Genomic DNA, 27936 nt, shown 5'->3' with positions numbered 1-27936 from the left:
GAGGCATCCCGAATGCCCCTCCAGGCTGGTGGCGGGGACGCGGGATCCTGAGCCCTTGACCCCATTGTACCATGGCCTTGGCCTCGGGCTGCCGTGGTGTCTGTTAGTGTGAGAGCCGAAGGGGGCCAAGAAATGTGTCGTCTGAGATCCAGCAGCAGGGGCTCCCGGCAGTGCTGGGCACACGGTCACCGGGCCCTCGCGCCTGAGGCCGCCTGCGTTCTGCGCTGGGGCACCGAGAGGCGTCTCCGAAATCTCAGAGCAAAGCTTCTGAGCTGAGGGCCTGCAGGGAGCCAGGGGAGGGGCCGCATGGGGGGCCAGGTGGGAGCTTCCACCCGTCAGCCCCTCCTTCCTTCCCAAGGGCCTTACTAACAACCTCTTCAGGTGTGTGGGGCCGCGCCGGGGGGCCAAGTCCGACAGGGCCTCCCAATGTCCACTAGGGCTGGCTGATGCTCTTTTAAAAAAATATCTTTTTATTGATTTGAGAGAGAGGAAGGAAGAGGGGGAGATAGAAACATCAATGAGAAACATCGATTGGCTGTCTCCCGCACGGGGGATCAAGCCCGCAACCCGGGAATGTGCCCTGACCAGGAACTGAGCCGGCGACCTCTTGGTTTATGGGTGGACACCCAACCACTGAGCCACGCCAGCCAGGCTGGCTGATGCTCTTACAGTGGACCCCAGGGCGACAGCCCTCACGCCTGGCAATGTTAGGTAATTTCTCAAGGGGAGCAGGACACCATGACAGCTGGGTCCGGGACAGATGCACCTGCCCCACCGTCACGGCTGCTGGCCCTCTACCTGCTGAGGAGGTGGTTGTGAGCTCTCAGGACGCGTGCATTCCAGTGGGGGGGCGCAGCTGCTCCACAAGGACTGCAGTGAGTGACCAGCTAATCACATGTTCACTGGGCGCTTCCAGACTCTGCTCACTCACAGGTTTTCTGGATCTATGCTGCCCTCCTCAGCCCAGCCCAGCCCAGGTTAGTCCAGCCCAGCCCAGCCCAGCCCAGCTCAGCCCAGCCCAGCCCAGTTCAGCCCAGCTCAGCCCAGCCCAGCCCAGCTCAGCCCAGTTCAGCCCAGCCCAGTCCAGTTCAGCCCAGCTCAGCCCATCCCAGCCCAGTTCAGCCCAGCTCAGCCTAGTTCAGCCCAGCCCAGCCCAGTTCAGCCCAGCCCAGCCCAGTTCAGCCCAGTTCAGCCCAGCCCAGCCCAGTTTAGTCCAGCCCAGCTCAGTTCAGCCTAGTTCAGCCCAGCTCAGCCCAGCTTAGCCCAGTACAGCCCAGCCCAGCCCAGCCCAGCCCAGCCCAGCCTAGCCCAGCCCAGTTCAGCCCAGCCCAGCCCAGTTCAGCCCAGCCCAGCCCAGCCCAGCCCAGCCCAGCCCAGCCCAGCCCTAGGCCCTGGAAAGTTTCAGGACTCTCCCCAGCCTTGGGCATTAGCGTGGAGGGGAAGGGTGGTGGAGCGGGAACAGAGGACTCAGTGTGCCTGCACCCCCCCTCACCCCCCCCACCCCCCCCCCCCCCCCCGGTTTGCAGGCAGAACACCTGGGTCAAGGCTGGAGGAAGCGAGGACAGGGCTTCTGACGAGAGGCTGCTGTCACCAGAGCTGCCCGGCTTGGGCGCTGAATGGAGGCCTTCCAGGGACATGGGGATCGGAGGCCCAGCACCTTGAATGACAGGTCGGTTTGGGAAACTCGATACCAGGGCTCAAACCGGATCCTCATCAACAGATCGCCACTCGGTGGTGCAGTTTTAAAAATACGCTGCTGGTTTCTTTTTATGACAAAAACCACACATGCTCATTGTGGAGAATTTGGAAAACACAGAAAAAGATAAAGCAGAAAATGCAGCCAGTAAGACAACCCCGGTTAACACAGTGGCCTCTCCCTCTCCGCCGACCCCTGTGGTTAGAGTGCCTGCGGGGAGGTGCCTGCGTCCTGCTTTGTCACTTACATCGCGAGCACGGCTGATGCGCGTGGTCTCTGGAAAGCGTGATTTTAAATCTCATCCTAATAGGGATCCGCCACACCTCAGCAAGTTGGAGGCGCTGTCCAGTCACCTCTAGGAACAGACACTGGATTGGGTGCGGTTCGGGACAAAGATAACTAATATAGTGCCACCCTGTGATTACTTCCCCAGGTGGATGCGGAGAGCGAAGTCACCAAGTTAGAGAGTGGTCACCTTGCAGCCCAGGGTCGTCCAGCTCGGGCGCGTGACGCACGGTCTCTGTGGGGAGGTATCGCTGCCCCTGTGCTTGCCTGGCGCCTGCACGCCTGAGGCTCTCCCAGCGCAACCAGCCCTCCCACCTGCTCTGCCGGTGTCTTATGGCCTCGCTGGCTCAGGGTATCTTATTCCATCTGGGATTTATTTGGGGCACGGGGCCATGAGGTCATCCCCCTCTCCCTTAATTAGTTGACAACGTGCTTGGGACTATCACGGACAATTCCTTCTTCCCCGAGATCGTGCTGTATGTAGCATGTGTACCTCAGGGCAGGGCTTCCGGGGGAGGTGTCACCTTTCTTACTCCGGCCTGTGGATCCGAGTGACTGTTTTCTGGGATCAGAACCAGCTGGTTGGATGGACGATTGCTCCATAATTATGATCTCTTCCCATCTGAAATTTCCTCGTCTGTTGTATGTGTTTGCTGCTGCAGCATAACAAATGGCCCCACCGTCTAGTGTCTTACAACAGCAAACATGAATGATCTCTCACTGTTTCTGGGTGGTTCTGCTTCAGGATCTCTTAGCTGGCACCTAGGAGGCACCGCAGGCTGGACTGGGCAGGTGGCCTCTGCTCCTCACACACGGGCCTCTGCACACGGCCGCTCCCAACACGGCAGCGGCTTCCCTGGAGATGGGAGCAGCTAAGGTGGGAGTCTTGATATCAAGACTTGGAAGATCACGTCTGTCCTGACCAGGAATGGAACTGTGACCTCCTGGTTCATAGGTCGGCGCTCAACCACCAAGCCAGGCTAGCTGGACCCTTGGTTGATTCTCCTATGTGGCCTGGCCAGGGACCAAATCTACCACCTTGGTGTATTAGGACGACATGCTAACCAACCGAGCTACCCGGCCAGGGCCGCTGGGGCCTTCTTGGGAAAACAGGTGGACTTGTGTTGAACCTGCGCATCGGTGCGCGCAGGTGCCCGGTTTATTCTGGCCACGAGGAGGGGATGTTCTTTCACCGCCTCTGGGCAGCGGTTTTCTTACAGCGCCCTGCACACGGTACGGCCAGGGAGAGCACAGGGCTCCCCTCTCTCCAGTGCGTTTCTAACTCATCGGGAAGCCCTGGGGTTCACCTTGTTCCGGGCCTGGTCACCTCACTGAAGTCTGCCGTGTGGGCAGGGGTTCTGGGGTCCTCGGACGGGCCTTACAAGCCAGCGTCTACTGCAGGGGACCCTGCTCCCCACACAAGAGCTGCTAGTGGGCTGGGGTTCAGGCTGCTGAGCATCAGAATCACCTGGAACGTCGTGAAAAGTACCAGCTCTCCCAGCACCAGCCGAGGCCGAGGGGCTCAGAAGGGGTGGGGCTGCCCAGAACACCATGTTTATATAAGACCCCCAGGAGTCTTATATAAACATTACCTCCCCCCAGGAGTCTTATATAAACATGAGGTACTTTCTCCCTCCTTCCAGGCCTCAAACCTGGGTGTGAGCCTCCGCCTCGCCCCTCTCCTGGCAGCCCACCCCGACCCCATGTCCTCCCAGAACCCAGGCTGCTTGTGAGGCACCCCCTGCTGGCCTTGGTCCAAACCCCCTGCTGGGAAACTTCGGTCCAGAGGCTGAGGGACTTGCCCCAGGCCACAGCGAGTGGGCAGGGATGTCCCAGGAAGGTGTCCTGGCCCTGCCCTGTGCTCTCCTGAGCACCCCAGCCAGAAGACCGCCTCTGAGGCCCGGCCTTGTCCACCCGCCCCCCCATCCTGGTCCCCTCTGTTGCCCGGCCCTTAGAACAAGGCCCTGAAGGCAGCACAGGGATGGAGACATCGAATGCCCACGTCTTCTGATGCCCCCGCCCCCCCGGGGCTCACGCAGCCCCAGGCAGCTCCTGTCTGGCTCCATCAGTCATGCTTTGGGGCCAAGAGCTGGGAAACAGCGTGGAGGTGTTTGGGGGAGCCAGGGTGGGCGCTCCGCTCATTGGAACCTGCTCCTTGAACAATGACCGCAGGTGGGCGGGTGTCACTGTGGTCTCAGGACAGAGGCCCCCCATACAGGACCTCAGTCTGCCCTGACCATGACCCTGGGAGGGCAGGTCAGCGCTGCACCCCGTTTACAGATGAGGAAGTGGAGGCTCTGCGGGGCTAAGGACGGTGACGCTGAGATGAGGACTCGGTCTTGGTGTCCACCCAGTGCCGGGACCAGGCAGCTCTCCCCGGGGGCAGCAAGCACAGCGTGAAGACCGGCCAGGAACGGGAGTCTTTATTTAGCAAATTCATGTCCTCCTTCCCGGGCCTGGCAGCCTTGGCTGTCCAACACTCCCGACTCTACAGCTCCCACGTGTCTCTCCCTGTGGGACCCCGAGTGGGCTGGCCCATCCCACGACTCGTCTGCTGCCCTTGTCGGTCCGGGGGCCTGGCTACAGGGAGGTGGCAGGCAGAGGAAGTTCCTGAGGCCCCACCCCACACACTGCCTGTGTCACAGCCGCCCCTGCTGCCTGGGCCCTGTGGCGTGAGCGGGGCTGTCAAACGGAGGACAGGAGTCCCTCAGGGAACCGGATCCCCTGTAAGTCCCAGGTGGGCACGTGTGAGTCAGCGGGTGGCCGTGGGCGACCAGGATGCACCAGTGTGAAGCACCTCCCTGACCCGGAGAATTCGGAGGGCAGTTCTGTCTGACAGGAGGCCTCTGCCATTGATAGGGAAAGAGAGGCCAGGGGATGTGGAGGGGCAGGCCTGAGTCCGCAGGAGAAACCGAGGCAGAACCCCTGCAGGGCACACAGGTCTGGACGTGGCCAGGACCACCAGCCCCAGAGAGACTGAGGGGCAGGACCCCCAGGCACTGGGAGGAGGACCCTCGGAAAGCATGGGCTGGCCCCCACATGGGCAGGGGACAATCGGGCAGAGGGGCCTGGGCTGGGTCAGCCATTTGTCAGCTTCAGGGCCGAAGGAGAGCTGGGAGAGGCTCCTTGGGTTCGGGGGTGAGAAGGCTTCTGAGGCTGAGCCCAGAGCTGAGGAGGAAGCTCTGTCAAGGGCAGGACTGGAGGGCGCTAGCACGCTGAGTGTCTGCCCGCCTGGCGGGGGGCTCACCTGGCCACCAGGTGGGTGAAAAAGGACACGAGGAGAGAGAACCGACACCACCCCCAGGGCCCCTCCGGAAGGGGCTGCCCGCCCGTCTCAGTCTCCGAAGCTGAACATCTCAGCTTCTTTCTCCTTCCAGAAGGCGAAGCTCCGGTCGATGTAACCGCAGATGTCCTCACTGTTGAAGCTGCCCCGCTGGGAGCCGGACCCCAGCCGCTGAGCTGCGGGCTCGGGGCCGCCACTGGGGCTGGGGGGGTGGGGCAGGGGCCCGAGTGGGGTCAGGCCTGACTTGCGGCCAGGCTCGGTGTCCCAGGCAGGACCGCGGTTGGAGCCAAAGAAGCGGGCTTTGATGTCCTCGAAGCCATCGGTCCAGGCCCGGCGGCCGGCGGCCACCTCGTCGGTCACGGCCTTGTGGAAGGCCCGCGCGGCCGCCCAGCCGTGGGCGCCCAGGTGCTCGAAGACCTCGAAGCAGAGCAGGTGGCGCATCTTCCTCTCCTCGGCGGGCAGGTCGCACTCCAGGAGCTGGAAGTAGCCCAGCATGAAGAGGTCCAGCGTGAGGCTGCCGTAGGGCACGGGCGCCCCATCCACGTGGGGCAGGAACTGCTCGGGGGACAGGAGGCCCTGGGGCCGCCGGCTCAGCCGCCGCAGCTGCCGGGCCGGCACGTGCGCCATGATGGCCTTCCAGTTGCCCAGCAGGTGGGTGATGATGGTCCGCTGCTGCCACAGGTGGCCCAGCCGAGGGCCCTCGCTGGGCGGTGGCGAGGGTGGCGGAGGAACCCTGGCCACCGCCTGCCCTCGCGGCCCGGCACGGCGGGCCTCCAGGGTCCTGCAGGCGGCCGTCTTGAGCGCGGGCGTGTAGGCCGACTTCTTCCAGTGGCTGAGGAACAGCATGACGATGCGCTCCTTCCGCAGGTTGGCCAGGTCGGGGCTGTGCCCGGCACCCACCTCCGACGGGGCCTCCTCGCAGCTGATGCCCGAGTCGCTGGCCTCCTCGGTGTCGCCTGGCCCGGGCTCCCCTCCGATCGGGCTGCCCCGGGGCTGCGGTGGGGCAGGCCAGCAGCCTCGGGGGCACTGCCCGGGCTGGGCCCCTGCCTCACAGGGTCCTAGGTTTGGGATGCAGGGAAGGCAGGGGGCCGACTCGAAGTTGCCACGGAGCGTCCGCACAGACACCCCACACTCCTGGATCTCACGCTGGGCCTCGCTCTGTGGGGGGCTGGCCGGGGCCTCCCTGCTGGCCTCCTGTGGGGGCTGCCCGGCCGGCTTCTCCTCACCCTGCACCAGCCCGTTCATGCCCTTCAACAGCAGCGACATGCTTCGCACCAGCCGGGCGACGTGGCTGCACCAGAAGGGCAGGGGCTGCCCGCCGGGCACGGCCTCCATGGCCACCTCAGGGCCCGAGGGCTCGGGCACTGGGCAGGGGGCCTCCTCGCCCTCCAGCCCTGGCGCCCGGGGCAGGAAGTGGCTGTTGACGGTGATGCTGACCAGGGGCTCGGGCAGCAGGGCCTGCAGCTCGGCCGCCAACTGGCCCAGCTGGCTCTCGTACTCCTGGCAGCGTCTTCGCAGCTGCAGGTCGGCGATCTGCTTCTCCAGATACACCAGGTCGTCCTCCGTCAGCAGCTCCCCGAAGGGGCCCAGGATGGCCTGGTGGGTCTGCGAGTACCGCCAGGCCGCCTGCTCCGTGGGGCCCGCGCTCCCACTGTCCTCCTGGGCATAGAAGGGCTGGTCAGCGGGGTGGCTGGGAGGGCATGCTCCTTCCTGCTGGACTCGAGCTCCCCGAGGTGGCCGGCGCCCGGTGCCTCTGGGGAGCCCAGCCCTGGACACCAGCTGGCTCTTGCCTGGACTTAGAGACCGAAGCTCAGGACAGTCCCCCAGCCCTGCGGGGGCCCAGCCTCCCCCTTCAAAGAAGCTGGGGTGTCTGCTCTGCCTAATCTCTCCCTCTCATCTCCCCAATGTTTAATGCAAAGGATCTCTCTCCTCAGAGCCCTCCTGCCCCTCCTGCCAAACTCCAGAGCCTTCTGTGCTGGGAGGCGGCCTTGGAGGACGGCAGCTTCAACCACTCTGCTCTGGGTTCACCCCAGGATCCCTGGGCCCTCCCTGCACCAGACACCGCCCTGCCCCAGTGCTCAGAGTCTTCGGGGGACAGACACGGAGGGACCCTGAGCTGGGCTCCCTCTGTATCCAGGCCCCGGGGCTCTTGATTACCTCTCAGAACCCCTGGAGGAGGCGCCCATTTCACAGGCGAGCTACCTACCGCCTGGTTGCCAAGAGGCCTAAACTGTCTGGTGCCAGGCACGCTCTGCACTAAGTTCTGAGAGCCAGTCAGTGGGTATTTAGCTCAGGAGCCCGTGGGCAGGGAGTGGCCACTGTTCTGGGAGGGGCTTTGTCGTTTATTTCCTGTTAATGAACTTAAATAGCCTCACGTGACGGGTATTATTGTTCTGCAGGGGGCTGCTCTACAGCAAGAGATGCAGAGCATCTCATTCAGACAAAACCGTGTCCCTCAAGGGTAGGTCTCTAGGACTACTGTCCACACGGCAGGCAGAGGGGGCCTGGCAAAGTCCACGTCAAACCACAGCCCTTCTCTGCTCAGATTTTTTTTTTTTAATCCTCACCGGAGGATATTTTTTCCATTGATTTTCAGACAGAGTGGAAGGGAGGGAGGAGACAGGGAGAGAGCAACATCGATGTGAGAGTGACACACTAAACCAAACCCGACCAGGGCCAGAGATCGAACATGCAACCGCAACCGAAGTATGTGCCTTGGAATGAACCCATGACCCGTGGGTCCTCGGGTGGACGCTCTAACCACTGAGCAACCAGCCAGGGCTCTGCTCAGACTTTCAAAGGCTCCCCAGAGGCCTTGCAGCGAGAGGTCCTGTAATATTCTGCCTGTCCCTTCTCTGACCTCACCTCTGCCCTCCATCCCTCATTCACCCCACTCCTGCCTCCTCCTGGTCCTCCCTTGGGCCAACCCATTCTGCCTCAGGACCCCACCTTCCACGTCCACCTGCCAGGACAAAGCTCCCGCCCCACCCCCCTTGCCCCCCACCCCGTCCTCTATCCTCTGGCCCCACCCCTCCCGTCTGGCCCCACCCCTCTCTCCCCATCCCACTGGCCCAGCCCCACCTGAGCTTCCTGGGCAGGGTCAGCGCCCAGGCGTGCCTGCAGCTTCCGCACCATCACCTGCCGCTTCCACTCGGGGATGGGCCGGCCGCGCTCATCACGCGTGGGCACCAGCCCATCGAGGTCGCCAGAGGGCAGTCCATCCAGCTGTAGTGCAGCCAGGCCCTGAGGAGTATCCCCCGCCGCTGTCTCTGCCCCCTGTGCGAACAAGAGCAGGTAATTCAGGGCCCCTAGGGGGCCCTGCCAGGGAGAGGAAGGGAGGGCCACCTGGGGCCAGCACAGCCCAGGGAGGAGGGGTGGTGGGGGCTGGCCAGGGAAGGTGGGGAGACCAAGGACAGCAGTGTCCCCTGTGGTATTGAGGGGGGGGGGGATTGCTGGGTGAGAGGCAAGGAGAGATTCCTCCTGCTCTGCTGTATCTGGCCGGGAAGAAGTTGCTCAGAGTATGCCATGCAGATGGGCAAACAAGTTTGCAGAACAGTTGCATAGACAGAGTCTGGTGGCCAATTCTGGACTGCAGGACTTGTCAGGGCCTTTAAGGGGCTCCCCCTGCTCCCCCATAACTCTCCAAGAGGGAGCAGCACAGTGCAGCACTTCCCAAACCTGCACAGGACATCTCAGCCACTGAGAGTTCCCAGGACCCATTCAAGGAACGGTGGGCAGGATTTGTGAGGGGCTCATGCCCAGAAAGAGGACAGAAAGGAATTGCCCCCCCGCCCCCGCATCCCCCCACGGGTCCTGGGCTGGCCCAGAGCTCCAAGGCGGAGGGCAGTGGGCACCAGGCCCACCCTCTCCATGGATGTTGCTTCTCTATATCATGACAGCAGCATCCTGAGTTCAGAGGTCAGGAAGAGGGAGCTTGGGACTCCCTGGGGTCAGAGAAGGGTCCCCTGCCTTCTGTGCTGGGATGACGAGCTGCTTGTGGCCCTGAGATTCCCATCTCCTCAGGACCCACGGTGTCCTCCAGAGCCAGCCTGCGCCCCAGGCCTGGCCTGACGCCCTCCTGCGAGGAGGGCCCTGGCTGCCCCAGTGGCCTGGCCTGGGCTCCCATCAGAGAACACTGGCTGGGCTCTGCAGCTCAGCTGGGGGCCTTGGCAGACGGAGACGTGGACAGTGAGGACGCACCGTAGCGACGGCCATGGCGCAGGTGCTGATCCCCAGGGGGACTGCGTGGGTCATCTGCTCCCTCGGAAGAGGCTGGTCAGGCTGGCCAGGCCAGGCGGGGCTGAGCGACGCTGCTGCTGGGTGGAAGGGGGACCTGGAATCAGAGGGGCTTCCAGGGCAGGGGGCTGGGGAGCAGAAGACCCGGGACCTGGGGTAGAGCCGGCCTCCCTGAAGGACATTGGATTTGGAGCCAAAGACCCAACTAGCCCCCTTCTCTCAGAAGCACCCAGGGGTGTGCACAGGCCTCCAGAGGCTGGCTGGTGGGAGAGCCTGCGTTTTATTGTGATCATCCCATCCCACGGCCAGTTCTCATCCTCTCCCCAGTCCTGCTACAGCCAGTGGCCTGGGGACCTGATGCAGCCCATTGGGCCACAAAGCCTGTCCTATACCACCCTCCATGCCCTGAACCCCATACAGATGCACACACCAGGGCCCCACCCTGATGAGAAACACATTCTGCATCACACCCGGGCCCACACAGTCCTACATGATGACAGTGTACCCCATGAACTGCTGCTGCCTCACTACGTAGGGGCCTGCGAACATTTCTCAGCTGCTCCGTTCCATCTTAATAAACGCAGGTCCGGGTGGTGACCTGCAGTTTACGGACTGTGTCCCTGCCCCTGCTGGTGTCGCAGACGGCAGCAGCATGTCTGTAGGGGTTTTCCTCTCTGGACCAGGGAGGCCCAGAGAGGGAGGGGGCTGCCCATCATCACACAGGCAGGGCAGCCAGGCCCCAGGGACTCAGAGCTCACAGAGGGACCCTGCCTGGGCAGGAGGCTGTTTAATTGGTCTCCCTTTAAAACAACAAAGACGACAAAGGAAACCTGGAAGAAGTTGGGGGTTGGGCAGTGGGAGGGGGTGACCCAACCAGGTCCTGAGTATTCTGAGCACAGTTGCCTGGAGTCAGCTACCCCCCACCCCCACCCCCTCAAAGGACCTCGGGGGTGAGGCCCACTCCTGGCACCCATGGCCCAGGCCCATCCTCCCTGGAGAAGCGTACTCACAGGTGGGGCTTCTGAGACCTGAGCCCCCTCTTCCATCCTCTGGGGAGCGCCTCGCAGCCGACAGTGGAGGAGGGGGGAATGGTGGAGGTGGGGGTGTCATCAGGAGCGGCACCTGGGGGTGGACAGGCCTGGTCAGCGGGAGGCCCAGGTGAAGGTGAGGGGTGTCCAGGCTAGCCTGGCCCATCTCGTGCATCTTAGAACAGGCCTAGTGGGGGTCAAGTATCCCTCCAGGTTCTGTCCCCAATGTCTCTCTACTCCCTCCACACCGGGTGACCAGGGCTCCCAAACACCCACGCACTTGTCTGAGGGCCACCACTCACTGTGCCCCCCAATGTCTCCACCACCACCACCACCACCAGGGAATCCCTATCTCAAGGCCCAGCTCATGGGCTCCCTCTAGAGGCAGCTTAACTCGGCAGCTCCAGGTGCTGGGTTAGGACCTGGTGTCCAGCTTGCGCTCACCTCCCTTTGGCCTGACAAGAGATGTGCGTGCACACACCCTCCCAGACTGCCCCCGACATCTGTGCTGAGACGAGCCGCCTGGAAGGGTCCCCTTGGAGGAGAGCAGGTGCCTGGCCCCTGGGCTTAGGGGAAAACCACAAGGAACTTGAAACTCTTCTTAGCCACCAGCAGCGGCCATGTGCTTGACCACACCTCAGGGCGGGGGTACGGTGCCCAGCACCTGTCACGCAGGGTCCAGGCTACCCTCCCTGGGCTGCCTGGAAACAGACACCAAGATTGGCCCTGGGAGCCCGGGGTCTGGGAATCCATGCTGGGGGCTACTGGATCAACCCCCCCCCCCCCCCAAGTCCCAGGGTTGTTGTTTCACCCCACAACCTGCCCCGTGTCTGGGGCAGGGCACAATCCTGTCCTTGGCCACCTCTCTGCCCCCAAGCACTGACGGGTGAGCAGCCGGAAAGAGCCTTGGCCTGGAGGTGCTCCCCGCAGCTCAGCCTTGCTCAGCCTCAGCTTTGGCATTGACCGTCGGGAGCCAAGACTCCTGGCCGGGTGGACTCACGGGGCTGGCTGAGCCGGGGCTCCAGGCATGCAGGCTGCCCTGACACAGCAGGTGTTGCCAGCAGCAGGACTGTGCTCACCTCCCGCCTCTGCCCGTCCCGACGTAGGTGGCACAGAAATTCTCCGGGAGGACTCCTGAGCCGTCCTCCAGGACCCCAGAGCCTTTTGGTTTCAAGCTGAAAGTTGAAGGCTGTCTGGCCCCATCTCTCAGCTGGTGGACGCCTGGGGTCCTGGCCGGGCCAGTGTGCCTCGGTGCCGTCTGGCATGAGGCTGCCCCATTCCGGCTCAGCTAGTAGGGCTGCACGCTGCCTTCTCTCCAAGCACCCTGCCCTGGCCAGCAGACCGCAGCTCCGCACCCCTCCCTCCAGTGGGGCCCTGGGTGGTGTGGAGAGAGTCAGAGGACCAGAACCTGGTGACATGAGCCCATGCGGGATGCGTGGCCGGGCCGGGGCCCACGCTGCAGCTCAGTGTGACGCGCTGCCAGCTCTGCCTTGAAATTCTTCCTCGCTCAGAAGGCGAGAGGCCTGCATTTTCCCTTCACACAGAGCCTTGCATGGGGGAGCCCTCACCATAGGTCTTCACCCACTGCCTCCGGCTCTGAGTCACACTCCTGTCCAGGACTCTCCGTCCACCATGGCCACTGGACAGGAACACAGCCTGAAACCCCGTCTGCCCGGCCACCACCCACCTCACACCTCGCTCCTTGCAGGAATCCGGGAGCCCCAGAGCACAGCAGTTGGGGAGCTTCAGCAGGCACGGGGGTGGTCTGCCCGGAGCCGAGAGGACCTGTGGAGTAGGGGCTGGGCTGCGAGCACAGGGAGCTGTGGTGTCCTGGGCTGTCACAGCTGCTACCCCCAGGAATGGGAGGCGTCGCATGAATATTTGAAGGCAGAGGTGTCAGGTGGCCAGGCGGGCTGGGGCCGCATGTGGGATCCCTTACCATGCACCTTAACCCTCCACAGTGCAGGACCCAGGGAGGCAGACCCTCCAGGGACCTGAGATCCTGGTCACATAAGACGGAGAGACCACCTAGCGGAACCCCTCAGTACAGTACCTGCACCCCCAGGACAGCCCCAGGCACAGAGGGCAAGGGGCTTTCTCAAGGCCCAGCAGCTAGGACGAGGCGACGCTGGGACCCCAGTCCTACTCCTGCCAGGACCGGAGCCCCTCGAATCACTGCCCTGTCATTGGGCCCAGAGGCACCCGCAGTGGAGGAAGAGGCAGGCGGTGGGCCTCTCGCATCTACTAAGGATGCCACATCCTGGCTGCTCTTTTCTTGGCGTTTCTCAGGGCCGTGTTTGCAGTGGGGACCCAGACAGAGGGGCCGGCTGCTTACTGCTTGCTATAAAACGGGGCTGGCCAGGCTCCGGGGTCCTCAGCTGTGATGCAAACTTCCTGGGTGCAGAGCAGCCACCTGGGCCCATATCACACAACCCTGGGACTTGGGGGGCAAAGGGACCCAACGAGACATGACGCTTGCCCTTCACCCTGTGTCTCAGACCCAGGAGTCTCATGTCTTCTTCCAGCGTCCATGAGGCAGACATAGCCTGGCTTAGGAGCTGCTAACAGGGTCAGTCAGACCCCGGGCCCCGAGGCACAGCTACAGAAGCTGGCGGTGACAGGCTGATGGACAGAGGAGGGCTGAGCAGGGGCCCTCACCGAAGGGCCACTCCAATGCCTGGCCCCACTCAGCCAGGACAGGGCTGTGGGCTTGCCTGCCGGCCCTGCTCCGGGCCACCCTGGGAGCCCAGTGGAATCTGCTCTGGGGGAGCGGCAAGAACCTCCCCTCCCCTGGCAGTGTGCGAGCGCAGCTGGGATGGCAGCTGCCCTTCTTCTCTGGGGGAGAGTGGAAGAGGCAGGGAGCTGGAACTTGCTCGGGGACAAGGGGGAATGAACTTGGGCCTCCGTGCAGCACCTGCAGCTGGGAGGCCTATGCCACCCTGTCCCTGGGGCTGAATCCTGCTCACCGCTCCAAGGAGCAGCTCTGGGGGGTGCCGTGGGCCTCAGGTTCCTGGGAGAACGCTGCAGGTGTTGGGAGTTAAGGAGAGAGCCTGGCAGGGACCTCGGCACAGACCTCGTCACTGCAGTGTCGCTGTGACCTCTGAATTTTAGCTAGGACAGGGGTCTGCTGCAGTGTTTCCCGGCAATGGGCGTCCCACATCCCTGCATTCCCCACTTAGGCCTGGACAGGAACAAATTACAAGGACCAGAAGAAGCGGCAGGCGGTCCTGACCTGAGGGCTCCTGGCAGTGGGCGTGTTACCCCCAAATTGGGCAACTGCCCCAAGGCTGGCGCCTTTCCCATGGCCTGCAGCCTCCTTTGCTGTGTTTTTGGTGAGATTTGAGCAGCGCCGTGCCGACCATGCATTATACATTGGGGACAGCTGTCGAGCCGGGTTACAGGCCTGTAATGCCACCCGGCCGGCAAAATCATGACCCACAGCTGGGCTGGACACCGGTCACCACGGCTGAGATTCAGCCAGGCCTGCCCCTCCCTGGGGAGGAGGCTTCCGGGGGAGGCCTTACCCTCTCTGGGCCTCAGTTTCCCCATCTGTAAAATGAAGGGGTTTTAGGACCCTTCTGGACCTGGGGTGGGCGGGTGGAATGGTGCCTGCTGGGTGGTCAATGGGTGTCTCTTTTACCCTCCAACTAGGCTCCTCAATCCCATTTTACAGATGAGAAAATCGAGGCTCAGAAATACTCACCACCTGCTGGGCAGAGCCACTCCAATCTCGGTGGTAATGAGGATGGGGCAGGGGCAAGTAGGACAGTGGATGCCACGGAGGTGTGGGGAGCCTGGCTTGCCACCCTGGGCTGCGGCTCCTAACTGCTGCCACCAGGACCTCACTCACACCCGGCCTCAGAAGAGGGAGTCCGGGGGCAGGGGGCCCTCTAGCCCTGCCCCACCCCTCCGTGTGCAGAGGGGCTGCCCAGGGAGCAGAAGGACTTGGCTGAAGTCCAGGTGGAGAGGTCGAGGCAGGGCCTGCACTTCCCCAGCAGCATGCAGACCCCCACTGTCCTGCAGACCAGCCCACGGAGGGGGCACCTCCCACAGGGCAAGTCTCGTCTCCACCTGCCCAGCCCTGGTCCCCGGGCTGCCTCTCTTGGGACCCGTGGCTGTGGCTTTCACCACCTCCTCCGAGCCTGACATGGGAAGAGGCCAGCGCGGGTGACCTCTGGATATTGCGTTTCCATCAATATTGTATCAGGCGCGCAGCCTCCCGGGCCTCGGCCCCCAGCTGCCGGCCGCCCTCCCGCAGGGCCGAGCCTGCGCCTGGGAGTGTGAGGCAGGAGTCCTGGTGGGGGAATAGTCCGGCCAGTGGCGAGGGGCTGGCACCCCCTGCTGCCCCGGTGCTCGCTGAGGGAGAAGAGAGAGGCCACGGTTCAACCCTGAGACCCAAATGGGCTCCTGAAGCTCGCTGCACACACCAGCCCCACAGCCAAGGGTCTGCATTGAATGTGCCATGCCAGCTGTCAGCCCAGACGCAGGCCGGAGGGGCGGTGGGTCGGAAGGAGGCGGACAAGCCCACCCACTCTCCACCATCACAGGGGGAGCGTGTGGATGGGCGGGGTGCCACTGGCCTGCAGGTCGGTGGGGGGCCTGCACACGTGGCCCAGGCTGGTTTGGGAACCTGCTGCCTTGAATCCTGTGGTGTCACCACGAAGCCAGCCTGGACCCGAAGAACCACCAGGTAACCTGAGGTGGGCCACTCCCCACATCCCGGTGTCAGGAGAGCACCCACAACCCCGTCCCCCTAAGGGAGTGGGGCGCAGGGGCGGAGGAGCTGGCGGATGTGCAGGACCCCGGGGACGGAGGGCGGGGCAGACCCTGCGTGGACAAGCCCTGGCCATGGGCATTGCAGCGTGGCCGGGCGGGGGCCGGGCAAGGGACCCCGGGTGGGACCTGCTCCCTGGCAGCCAAGGAGCCCCCCACCCTGCCTCCTCATCTCAGCTGCTGGCCCACCCAGCGACCACACAGGGGCCGGGCGGGACCCAGGTGGCCGGGCACCCCTAGCGGATGGACAGCGAAGCTCCGCCCACCACACCAGCAGCTCGCTGAGGTCCACCGTCTCCTCCAACCCAAGCCGGGAAGCAGCCTCTAACCAAACATCGAATGTTCAGTAAAATGATGAGGAAGTAAGTTACTTCAGCAGACCTGTAGTTCTTGCTTCTGAAACTATAACGTCAGGACTAACCAGGGCACCGGCGTGTCCCCAGAGCGCCCGAGCTGGCCCTGAACCTTGGCCGGTGGTGGCCGAGGGAGGACGGCAGCCCTGCCCGCACCAGTCCTGACGCCTGAAGGACCAGGAGGCACAGCTGTGGGACCTGGCACAGGGACATGTCAGCTCTCTGGCCTCAGGGCTGTCAACTGAAATGGGGTCCAGCCATCCAGGCGTGCCCACTAAGGAGAAGGGCAGATTGGAATGGAGGGGTGGGAGGTAGCCCGACTCCATGCTGACTAAACTGCTGACTCCACCCACATATCTGTCTACCCCCACCCATCGGTCTGTCCATCCACCCACATATCTGTCAACCCCACACCCATTGGTCTGTCCATCCACCCACATATCTGTCCACACCCCCAACCATCGGTCTGTCCATCCACCCACATATCTGTCCACCCCCCCATTGGTCTGTCCATCCATCCACATATCTGTCCATCCCCCCACCCATTGGTCTGTCCATCCACCCACATATCTGTCCACCCCCCCATTGGTCTGTCCATCCATCCACATATCTGTCCATCCCCCCACCCATTGGTCTGTCCATCCATCCACATATCTGTCCCCCGCTCCCCATCGGTCTGTCCATCCACCCACATATCTGTCCATCCGCACCCATTGGTCTGTCCATCCACCCACATATCTGTCAACCCCACACCCATTGGTCTGTCCATCCACCCACATATCTGTCCACCCCCCCATCGGTCTGTCCATCCACCCACATATCTGTCCACCCCCACCCATCGGTCTGTCCATCCATCCACATATCTGTCCCCCCCCCCATCGGTCTGTCCATCCGCCCACATATCTGTCCATCCGCACCCATCGGTCTGTCCATCCGCCCACATATCTGTCCATCCGCACCCATCGGTCTGTCCATCCACCACATATCTGTCCATCCGCACCCATTGGTCTATCCATCCACCCACATATCTGTCCATCCGCACCCATCGGTCTGTCCATCCACCCACATATCTGTCCATCTGCACCCATCGGTCTGTCCATCCACCCACATATCTGTCCATCCGCACCCATCGGTCTGTCCATCCACCATCATATCTGTCCACCCCCACCCATTGGTCTGTCCATCCACCACATATCTGTCCACCCCCACCCATCGGTCTGTCCATCCACCATCATATCTGTCCACCCCCACCCTTATATCATCCATTGGCTCACCCACCAATCTGCTCCTGTTTATTCCACAAACACTGTGGTTTTTCACGTGCTGGGGATGGGGCCAGGAGGACAGACCCCTGTCCTCACAGACTGCGTAGTGGCTCAGGGAGGGTCAAGGTCACAAGCCAAGCCAAGGGGGACTGGAAGCTGCTCCCTCCTGGGCTGCAAAGGGCTGGCGGGGCCTCATGAGGGTCACCTCACCAAGAACACAACGTCTTGCTCCCACCCGTGGGGAACCTCAGTCTGACACAGCGTCACCCCTGGGGCACTGGCCATGGAGTCCAGACTCAGAGCATGGCTTCTTTGTCCCGGTAGATGGCACCCCTGTCAGCCCATCACAGCCCCTGCCAGCCTCTGCCATCGCCCCTGTCACAGCCCCTGTCAGCCCATCACAGCCCCCGTCACAGCCCGTCACAGCCCCCGTCACAGCCCCCGTCACAGCCCCCGTCACGGCCCCCGTCACGGCCCCCGTCACAGCCCGTCACAGCCCCCGTCACAGCCCCCGTCACAGCCCCCGTCACGGCCCCCGTCACGGCCCCCGTCACAGCCCGTCACATCCCCCGTCACAGCCCGTCACAGCCCCCGTCACATCCCCCGTCACAGCCCCCGTCACAGCCCCTGTCACAGCCCCTGTCACAGCCCCCGTCACAGCCCCCGTCACAGCCCCTGTCAGCCCCCGTCACAGCCCCCGTCACAGCCCCCGTCACAGCCCCCGTCACAGCCTCTGTCACAGCCCCGTCACAGCCCCCGTCACAGCCCCCGTCACAGCCCCCGTCACAGCCCCTGTCACAGCCCCCGTCACAGCCCCCGTCACAGCCCCCCTCACAGCCCTGTCACAGCCCCCGTCACAGCCCCCGCCACGGCCCCCATCACAGGACTGGTCATTACCCAGTCAGGGCTTCTGGCTCATCCCTAGTCCCAGCGCCCAGCTAGCTGAGCTGTGGGGCTGGCTCAGCCCTGGCCCAGAACCTTTTTCCTGCAAATGACATGGTATACATAGAGCTTTCTAGCTAACTGGTCTGTCAGGGGGCTGTCACCCTCACCCCAGCGAGGATGACTGGGGACCCTGAGACTTACCGGCCGGGCCGTCTCCCGCAGGTACTGGGCGCAGTCCTGGTGTCCATGGTACTCCGCCAGGTCTGCCGCCGTGTAGCCATCTTCATCCCGCAGGGCGGGGTCCACGTGGTGGGAGACCAGGGTCTGGCAGCACTGCAGGGACGGGGCACATGAGACCACGGCACACAGCCGATCCCACAGCTCTCACAGGCACCGCGGAGGGCTGGCACCACACCCCCAGCTCCCAGGTGGGACGCTGAGGCCGCCAACATCTGAGGAACCTGCCTGAGAATCCCAGCATTCTCTGCACCCACAGCCGCCCTGCCTGGCACCCAGCCCTGCAGGTACCAGCACCCCATCCTGTATGGGAACCCAGGTACCGAGGTAAAGACCTTGCTGAGGGCTCAGGTGGTAAGAAGGCGGCATGGCTGGGGTCCTCCCTGCTCGGAGCCTGACCCCGACCTTGCCCCTTGCCCTTGTAGCCCTTGTCCTGGGCTATAACTACAGAACCAGTTTCCATTTTTACAGCAACTCTCAGAGGGTGTGCCATGTTCACATGAAGAAGCTGGGACCCAGGGTGACGGCCCGACCGCTACTGGGACTTGTGACAGACCAAAGCCTGGACATGTGTGAGGTGGCTGTGCCAGCAGCACAAACAGGTGGGCAGAAGGACCCAGGTCAGGGAGCAGAGGAGCAGGTGGGTCAGACCCATCCCCTCCCCAGTAACGCAGAAAATGGACGAGACATACAAGTCCCCTTCCTGAAGCACAGAAGAGGCAACAAGCCAGCGAGGAACCACCAGGCCAAGACAGAAGTCAAGCGTCGGAGGGATGAGCCCAGCACTCAGAGCGCTGATGCAGGAGAAAGTCATGACCTGGGCGGTCCTTGCAGCCTCCTGGGAGGAGGGGGACCAGCAAAAATCAGGGCCTCTGAAGGTGGGCTCTGACTCACCACCTGCCGCTGCAGGCTGAGGGCTCCCCCTCGGAGGAAGTACACCAGAGCCAGCCAGCCCGCAGCTCCCCATGCAGGGGCTCCAGGGAGCCTCACGCCTGGAATGTGGACTCAGATGATTCTGGGCTCGCAAGTCCCACACATGCTAACAGGCAGAGGCAATCAAGACAACATCTGGGCCTCAAATGACTCCTGCAAATGATTTCTCAAATATAATGTGCATCGTACAGTCCACAAAACCAGGAGCACCAGAAAGGAGACCAGAACGCAAACAAACAGACCTGCAGAAACAGGCTAACCGACTGCGATGCAACCGGGCTTACGACTTTCAAAGAAATAAAGACCAAGCTGGAAAATACAGGCATGGAATGATAAATCATAAAAACGGACACATGTAGATTTGAAAAATGACCAATTCAGAGGTGGAGAACATCCTATATAATAAAAGGCTAACATGCAAATTATCCCCTCAAATGGGAGCTTGACCAGGAGTTCAAATAGGGGGCAGGGCTGGCTGACCAACCTACCGCATTCCCTCCCCACAGCCAGCCTGGCCCAATCCGCCATGATGGGTGGGCAGACCCCACCCGTGCACGAATTCATGCACCAGGCCTCTAGTAAAAATAATAACCAAGTTAAGGACTGAAGCTGAAGAACTGGTAAACAGAAAATGGGCCTGAAGAAGCAATCCAGAATACAGCACGGCCAGACAGAAAGATGAAGACAGAAAACCAGCAGCTACAGCCAGAACTAAAATGCAGAATGAGAGACAGCAGAGTGGATGTAGAGGGTGTGTCTGAAGAGGGAACGGCTGAGAACTTGACAGACAGATGGAAACACCAAGCACAAACTCGAGAAGTCCACCTTGGTCCTATCACAGCGAAACTGCAGAAGACCAGGCACGGAGGGCATCTTACTAGTAAAAGCAGCTAGAGGGGAAAATATGATCTTCAAACAGTGACCCCCCCCCCCCCCCCCCACGCAGACCTCTTGGTGGAAGCCAGAAAGTGATGAATGACATTTTCAAAGCACCAATATGTAAAAACTGCCAAGCTACAGTTCTCTACCCAGCAAAAATGTGCTGAAGATGAAATAAAGATGTTTCCAGACAAACAAAAGGAACAAGAAGCAAACCCAGCCTGAGGGACCATCTCAAACCAACGAAAATGAATTCCATGTGGGGTCCCAAGTTGCCGGAAGAAATGGGCCTGAGAGGAAAAGGGGGTAAATCTGTGGGTATGTTTGAATATGTCTTTATTCATGTACTGAATAAAAAATAATAATGTCATATAGGTTTTTGAAAACTGTAGAAATAAAACACATTAAAAACAGCAACCTCACCCCATTCTGGCCTCTCCCTCCACCGCCCACCCCCCACCAGCTCTCTCACAGCCGGGCCTGTGGGGACCATCATGCTCACCCCCAGGAGGTAGCTTGTCCCAGAGATGGGGCAGTGAGGCCTTCCCATGGTCCCTCACTGTGCCAGGCACCATTTTGGGTAGACACCTGGGCCACTCCTCACAGCTCCCCCACCCCGTGGGGCTTAGGGGGCCCGTATTACACAAGATGAAACAAGGCACCAGGAAGAATAAGAGGCCTCACAAGTTCAGACACCAGACAGCGGGCAGCCTGGGTGCAGAGCAATGGCTCTCAGAACCCATGACCTTCACCATCACCCCAGACCGAGCAGCATCAGAGGGCGCCGGGCTGGAAGGCACCTGAGCATGAGTGAGTCCAGGGCCCTCCATTCCTAATGTCAGTCCCGATGCGCCCTTTTTATCACAAATATTTCCTGACACCTCAGTCAGGATTCTAAAACGAATTCCATATATGCTATCATTTACCTGCTCACATACTTTTTATTTTTTAAAAATATACTTTTAATGATTTTAGAGAGGAAGAGAGGGGGAGATAGAAACATCAGTGATGATGAGAGTATCATTGATTGGCTGCCTCCTGCATGCCCCACACTGGGGAATCAAGCCTGCAACCTGGGCATGTGCCCTGATTGGGGATCGAACCATGACCTTCTGGTTCATAGGTCGACGCTCAACCACTGGGCCACACTGGCCGGGCTGCACACATACTTTTAAAAATAATTAGTACTCCCCTCTAACTCTAACATACAGGTGAAGAGAACAAGATACAAGTGTGTACCTTACTGTAAATGCTCAGGTGTAAGCAAACAGAGGACACAGTCCAATGGGCATATCAGGGAACATCAGAAAGGCACTCAATGGGTAAAAGAGTCATTACTGAGTGCCCCACGCTCACACGTTCTGCGCTGCCCCTGCTTCTCACTCACTGCCTTTGAGGCAGTACCTGTAGATTGCAAAAAACTGTACCACAAATGATTCTTGTCCAGAGAAAGGCAAAATGTCTGTGTCTGATGGAGTACAATCAGTCGATCACCTGCCTGCCATACCCACCGGGTTGCATCCGTCTATCTGTACATTCGCCTCCTCATCCCTCCCCTGTTGGGGGTAAGTATGAGTGTGTGGATATACCGTCACTTTGAATTCCCAGTTTCCTCACTGACTAATGAGTTAAACAGAAGTCCCCGGCGCTGCCTTACCTCCATCTGTCCGTTCTCTGCAGCGTCATGCAGGGGGGTCCCACCCCAGGAGTCTCTCATGATGGGGGCGCCCATCAGCAGCAGCCGGTCTAGGATGGGTGTGTGGCCGCCTCGAGCTGCAAAGTGGAGGGCTGTGGCCCCCTCGTTGTCCCGTGCTGTCAGGCCGATGTCAGTGAAGGTGACCTGGAGGAAGGGGGGAGAGGGACCAGGTGAGGCTGCATGGGGGGGACCACTCCTGGGGGGTGGCCACCAGGAGGAGGACATGGAGCTCTGGGAGGTGACCTTGGGGGCAGGGGCACCACTCCCCAGGAAGTCCGGGGACAGAGCTGGCTCCTCACACTCAGCCTGCCATCATCCCAGGGCCTGGCACCTCCAGAACAGTGTGTTGGGGTGAGATCTGGTTTTACTGAGCGCCTCCAGTCCCCAAATCTGCCCCAGCCCAAACCTTAACCAGAACACCTCCAGGGGCCGGTTTCACACATCCAATGAGCAAAACACCTCGAGGGCACCTGGGAGACCGCAAACACGTTTACAGCCTCTGGCTCCCCCAGCACAGATGCAGACGCGGGACATTGGGAAGCGGGTCCTGCCAGGCCTCTGGACTCGGACCCTGGTCCCCCTGTGGCTTGGGCCCTGTCCTGCTGGCAGCCCACCTCTGTGAGGGCACCAGTGGTCTCTGGTCCAGAGCACCCAGCTGGGCGTCGGGGGGTGTGGGGGGCAGACCCTGAGGGTTGCCCACCCACTTCTATGGGCGACCTGTGGCCTTGGGACAGTCACGACCTAGTCTGCCAACAAGACGTTAAGGGCGCTTCCAGGAAAACCCTGCCTCCCTGAGGGAAGGGGCTGGCGGGTGTGGGTGCCCCCTTTTCTCCCTCTTCCTGCCTTGAACGTGGCCAACTTTCACCCCGAGGGAAAGGCCAGGGGAACAGCAGAGACGTGCCCACGGGGTTGATCCACTGTCAACGGCCTCCTGCTCCTTCTGGGGGAGGGACGGGCTTTGGTTGTTCGGTCCGTGCGTCACCTGCAGCCCAAAGCTCTGCTGGCTCATCCCACACTCAGCCGTGTCTGTGAGGGACAGAGGCCCCCCACCAGCCAGCACCCCAAGGGCAAGGGTGCCCAGCCCTGGCGCGGGTGGGCCAGGCTGGATGGAGGCTGCCCTCCCCCTCGGCCATGCTACAGGGAGGGGGGCGGGGAGTCCATCTGGAAAGGCCTTTCTGGTCCTGGGACCCCATGGCCCCAGCTGCTCCCTCCCTGGGGTGAGCCTCTGGGGGGCTCTGGGGGGCTCAGAGGTCCCTCTGCCCTCCTACCCACCTGTCCTGGGCACCACACAGCCTGCTGGCTCACTTCATATGTGAAGCACCTGCTATGCAGGGCCCTGCTGCCAGAGACGGCCAGGACCCACCCCGGGCCCGGGGGTCCCTCCAGGTGCGGGGAGGCCAGGTCTGAAATGGATGGGCTCACACCTACAGGGGAGGGGATGTGAGGACAACGCCCCAGGCTGTCAGGGGGTGACAACTGGAGGGCCTCAGGGCTTTCTCCGGGGGAGGGCCCGCTTGGCAGGAGGACCCCAGGAGGAGGGAGACCTGGCCTGTGCCAAGGTGAGGCCCTGCTGAGTGCCTGGGGGGAGGGGCTGGGAGGGGCCGGAAAAGGGAGGCCGGAGGTGACCACTGGTGGCCTCTGAGGCCCAGGTGAGCAGCGGGACCTCATCCTGGGGACTTCATTCATTTGCTCACTGAACATCTCCAGAGCCCTGACTGTATGCCAGGCCCTGAGACACAGCAGCTGGACAGAGTCCCTGCCTCCCAGGGTGGGGACAGACAACCACCAAGATAAACAAGTCAGAATTACAGTGTCGGGTGTTGGTGCCATGGAGGAGAGACGGCAGGAGAGCAGAGGGCTGGGCACAGGGTGGCTGCCATCCTAGCCAGGTGGGCAGGCAGGCAGTGGAGGGGCCCTGGGGAGCTGCAGGCAGGGGGGGCCGCACAGGCAAAGGCCCCGGGAGTGAGGCTGGCTTGCTGGAAGGGCTGAGGAGGAGGCCCCTGGGCGAGTGGGGAAGGGCTGCTGATGCCGGGTTCTCAGCCTCAGCCTGGAGCTGTGGACTGGAGGCTGCATCCCGGGCCCTGCCTGAGCCTGCTGCCCACGCTGCTGGGAGCGATGGCGGGCACATCCCATCCCCACAACCCTGTGGGTCCCCAGTTCTGCGGGGATCCAGGGGGTGGGCCCCCCACCGCAGCCAGGCCCTGCTTGCTGGGAAGGATTCTGGGGAGTAGGCAGAAGCAGGGGCCAGCCTTCCGGGGACTCCCCGGTCCCCACCCGGTCCCCCTTACCAGCCAGACAACTAGAGAGTAGTGTCCGCGGGCGGCGGCGGCGTGCAGCGCGCTCATGCCGTCCAGGGCGCGCAGATGAACGTCGGCGCCGCAGTCCTTCACCAGGAACTGGGCCAGGTGCAGGTGGCCCTCCTGGCAGGCCAGGTACAGCGGGGAGGCGCCGCTGCGTGTCCGCCGGTTCACGCTGCTGCGGGGGAGGGCGAGGTTCAGAGGGCGCTTGGCCAGGGGTCACAGGGGTGGGGGTGGGGACTGATCCAGCTAAGGACCCAGATCGAGAGGAGGGGAGGCCGGACACTGGCCAGCTCCAGCTCCCTTACCCGCTGAGGGGTCCCAGCCAGTCACCTGTAGGCTTGCCCAGGTTTCTCATCGCCCGCCCCAAGGGAACCAGCTGCGGCCGGGGAAGTGGGGATGAGGGCTCTGGCTGCTGGAATCCAGCTCCGCCCACTCCTCATCAAGGTGTGCGCCCCTCGGTCGGCCAGCAGGGGGCGCCTCAGGGTGACTAGCCCAGGGACCTGCAGTGGACAGGTCAGTGAACTCAGAGCTGAGCCTACTCTGCAAAAGGGGACATTGTGAGCCAGACACTCCATCCATGGGCACTCGGGCCTGGCATTGGGGCCGGTGTGAATGGCCTGGAGCAGGTCCTGGGATTTCCCGAATCCCCTCCGCCTCCACCTGCTGCAGGGCCAGTGACTCGCTGCAGGGAGGGGCCGTCCCCTACCCAAGGCTGACCCCTGTCCCCTGGTGACACAGACTTCACCTCTAGCTCCTGCAGTGGTGCCAAGTGGGAATGTTGGCCTCTGGGGCACGGTCCTTCCCATTTGTGTGTGTGTGTGTGCACGTGTGCGTGTGTATGTGCAAGTGCATGTGTGCGCATATGTGCACGTGCATGTGTGAGCGTATGTTTTAATGTAAAGTCTCCCAGTTTTCAAATGGCAGAAAACACTTTAAAAACTGTGGGCCTAAGAGACTCCATGGCCAGCGTGGACGCTCTGAGGAAGATCCGCAAAGCAAGTCCCAAAGGCCTTCCCAAGGGGTGGGAATGGGGGGACCAGGAATAAGAACACTGCTCCAGCCCTAACCGGTTTGGCTCAGTGGATAGAGTGTCGGCCTGCGGACTCAAGGGTCCCAGGTTCGATTCCGGTCAAGGGCATGTACCTTGGTTGTGGGCACATCCCCAGTGGGGGGTGTGCAGGAGGCAGCTGATCGATGTTTATCCCTCATAGATGTTTCTAACTCTCTATCCCTCTCCCTTCCTCTCTGTAAAAAATCAATAAAATATATTAAAAAAAGAAAAAAGAACGCTGCTCCACTGCTGAGATGCAAGGTCTCGGGAACACACGTGGGCCGTGAGGACAGCCAGGCTTGCCCGTCCCTGTGTCCTGTCCCTGTGTGCCTGCCCACCAGCTGTTCTCTGCCCCCTGGGTGCAGCCTCCCCAGGGGCCAGGCCCCCAGACTGCCGACAGGAGGCGCTCCAGGTCCTCACCTGCGGTGAGCAGCTGCCAGGAGCTTCAGGCAGGTCAGGTCCCCGCTGACAGCGGCGTGGTGCAGCGGCAGGGCCCCCTCCAGCGTCTCCAGCGTGGCTGCATGGCCCTCTCGGAGCAGCCACTCCACCAGCACCGGGTGGGCGAAGCGGGCGGCCAGGTGTAGTGGGGAGACACCCGAGGCATCTTGGTCCTACCGGGGCACAGGCAGGGTGTGGAATGGGTGCAGGTCTGGACTCACCCCGCTGGGCAGAACCCGTGTGGCCAGAGCCAGTCTGGGGTCCACACTGCCAGGGACCCCGCCTGCTGGAAGCTTCTGCTTCCTCCTCCCCCCCCTGCTCCCTCCAAGGCCAGGGAGGCCCTTTCTTCTGAGGCGACTTGCTCAAGGTAAGAGGCAGGGCCAGGGCTCAAGTCCAGGTCTGGGTCAAAATCTGTGACCCTGCCACATGCACAGTCAGAGCACAGTCGTGCCCCTTCCCAATCTCTGCGAGCGGTCAGAAAGGCTTCCGCTTGCCCACCAGTGCTGCGTCAGGCTTGGTGGCCTCCTGACCTTGGCCTCCCACCCCCACTGAGTGCCCACCCCCAGCACGGGTCCTGGCCGGGAGCATTTCCACTGCGGGAGCCGCAGCCTGGGGCCTTCTCCCAGGCACAGCAGGACAGGCAGCACTCCCGCCGCTGCCCCTGGGGGTTGTGACTGGTGGCAGCTCAGGCTGTGACCAGTGAGTCTTCCCTCTCCTGGGACCCGGTGGGTCCCCGATGCCCACGCGGCTCAGTCAGAGCTTGCTCACAGTCTTTCCTCACAAAGGGTATCGGACAGGCAGGAACAGGGCGAGGACGAGCCCTGGTAGAAATTCCCCCACAAGCTCGCCCCTGAACCCTGGAGACCTCTCTCTAGCATCAGGGCCGCAGTCACGCACGGGCTCCAGCTCCTGAGCCCAAGTGCCCACTGCGCGTGCCTGTGGGCCCTTTCTAGATCCTGAGAGACAGGCCCCAGGCCTGATGAGAACTGGCGGGACCCCCACCGGCAAGGCCAGGCGCTCCTGTGCGGGGAGGTGGGGGCGATGGGGATGCAAGGTGGTTTAGGAGGTGGCCTTGGCTTGCAAGGGCTTTGTGTTGAAGGGTGTGGGAGTGGGGGGCAGAGACAGACTGCACAGACTGAGCTGTGGGGTTTTCATGGTGAGTCCCTGAGAGCGAGCGAGCCCAGGGCAGAGGACCTTCTAGCTCACAGCTCACTCCTCCCTCTATTCACAGGGACACTGCCTCCCGGTTGCCCTGTGCTCACCTGCAGACCGCAGCCCCCTTCACGCACCAGCCAGCACAGCTCCGCCAGGCTGCCCGTGGCAGCTGCGTCGTGTACCGGGGTGGCCCCGTTGTGGGCCCGCTGGTTGCCGGGCAGTTTGGCCCGCTGCACCAGGAACTTGACACAGGCCAGGTGGCCGGCCCGGGTGGCGTGGTGCACCAGGCCAGCCCCCAGGGCGTCCACGATGCCTGGGCCCAGGGTGCCAGCCTCCAGCAGCTGCTCCAAGGTGGCCAGGTCCCCGTCCTTGGCGGCCACGAGCGCCCGCTGCTCCTCCATCCTCCTGCCCAGGCACCTGCAGGCTCTCAGGGCTCACGCACAGGCCCGGGCTTCCTGTTTCAGGCGTGGACGCAGCTCCCAGCTCTGGTTACCCGATAAGCAGCCCACAGGGCAGATGGGAGGCGGCAGGGTGCAAGGGGGGGGGCAGGCCTTGGGGATTGGGCCACAAGCCCTGCCTGAGCCACTCCCGCTGAGTCGTGGTGGGCAGAGGGCACAGGGTACAGGGGAAGGGCTCACACCGTGTTAAGATCAGGGGCTGAGCACCGGCCAGTGGAACTGCCCCTCGTTGGGCCATGCCTCTTCCTCCCGGGGGGCGAGGGCTGAGGAAACATCTCAGCCTGGGATGAACTTCCCACATCCAGCCACTTAGTTACAAGATCCTCTCAAGAGAGCGGCAGGCCCCCAGCGCCTGCTCCCCCAGCGCGGCAGCAGCCCTGAGCCCGTGCTGGCCTGAGAAAGCCACTTGGGAGATTTGTCACGGGAGGGTAGACCCACCCACAATGGAGCTGTTTCCGGGGAATATACCACCAGGTGTGTTGGAGTCTAAATGCTTTGGCTCTATCGTCATACAAGGAGCCCTCCCACCTGGAAACCTATGCTGGGTCCTGGTCCTCAGCTGGCTGCGCAGGGCCAGCCTTGGGCACAGGAAGTCCCCAAGGGAGACTGAGGGTTTGAAGGCTCCGCCTCAGCCCACCCACCAACCAGTGAGAGTCTGAGGGGCTGCAGCGAACGGTCTCAGGTGCATATTTCAGAGCCACAAGGTGCACTTCCCAGACCTGGGGCTGGGCACCCACAGCCTCCCTGGAGGGGGACACTGCACATCGGGCACCTGCCTTCCCAGGGCTTCCAGACAGTCTCAGGTGACTGTGTTTTTTTTTTAAAATTTCAGAGAATAAGGGAGAGGGAGAGATAGAATCATCAATGATGAGAATCATTGATCGACTGCCTCCTGCACGCCCCACCCTGCAGATGGAGCCCGGGAATCAAACTGTGACCTCCTGGTTCATAGGTCGACACTCAGCCACTGAGCCACGCCGGCAAG

The 27936-nt window shown here is 62.1% G+C and overlaps 1 protein-coding gene across 1 annotated transcript; it reads right to left on the bottom strand.

Moving 5' to 3' along the window:
* Nucleotides 1-5315: 5315 nt before the first annotated feature.
* On the bottom strand, nucleotides 5316-27017 carry ESPNL (espin like; the record flags this gene model as incomplete). The annotated part of the gene is made up of 9 exons (XM_079782485.1): nucleotides 26601-27017; nucleotides 25321-25511; nucleotides 23838-24024; nucleotides 21511-21693; nucleotides 18006-18137; nucleotides 10511-10622; nucleotides 9465-9577; nucleotides 8346-8540; nucleotides 5316-6923 (listed from the first exon to the last, which is right to left on the bottom strand). Exons 1-9 carry the CDS (start codon nucleotides 26892-26894, stop codon nucleotides 5316-5318), a joined length of 3015 nt encoding a protein of 1004 aa, XP_079638611.1. The 5' UTR covers nucleotides 26895-27017.
* Nucleotides 27018-27936: the final 919 nt, after the last annotated feature.

This window comes from Cnephaeus nilssonii (assembly GCF_951640355.1).
Source record: "Cnephaeus nilssonii genome assembly, chromosome: 10".
In the NCBI taxonomy this organism is placed as follows: Eukaryota; Metazoa; Chordata; class Mammalia; order Chiroptera; family Vespertilionidae; genus Cnephaeus; species Cnephaeus nilssonii.
This window is presented reverse-complemented; position numbering and strand designations above follow the sequence as displayed.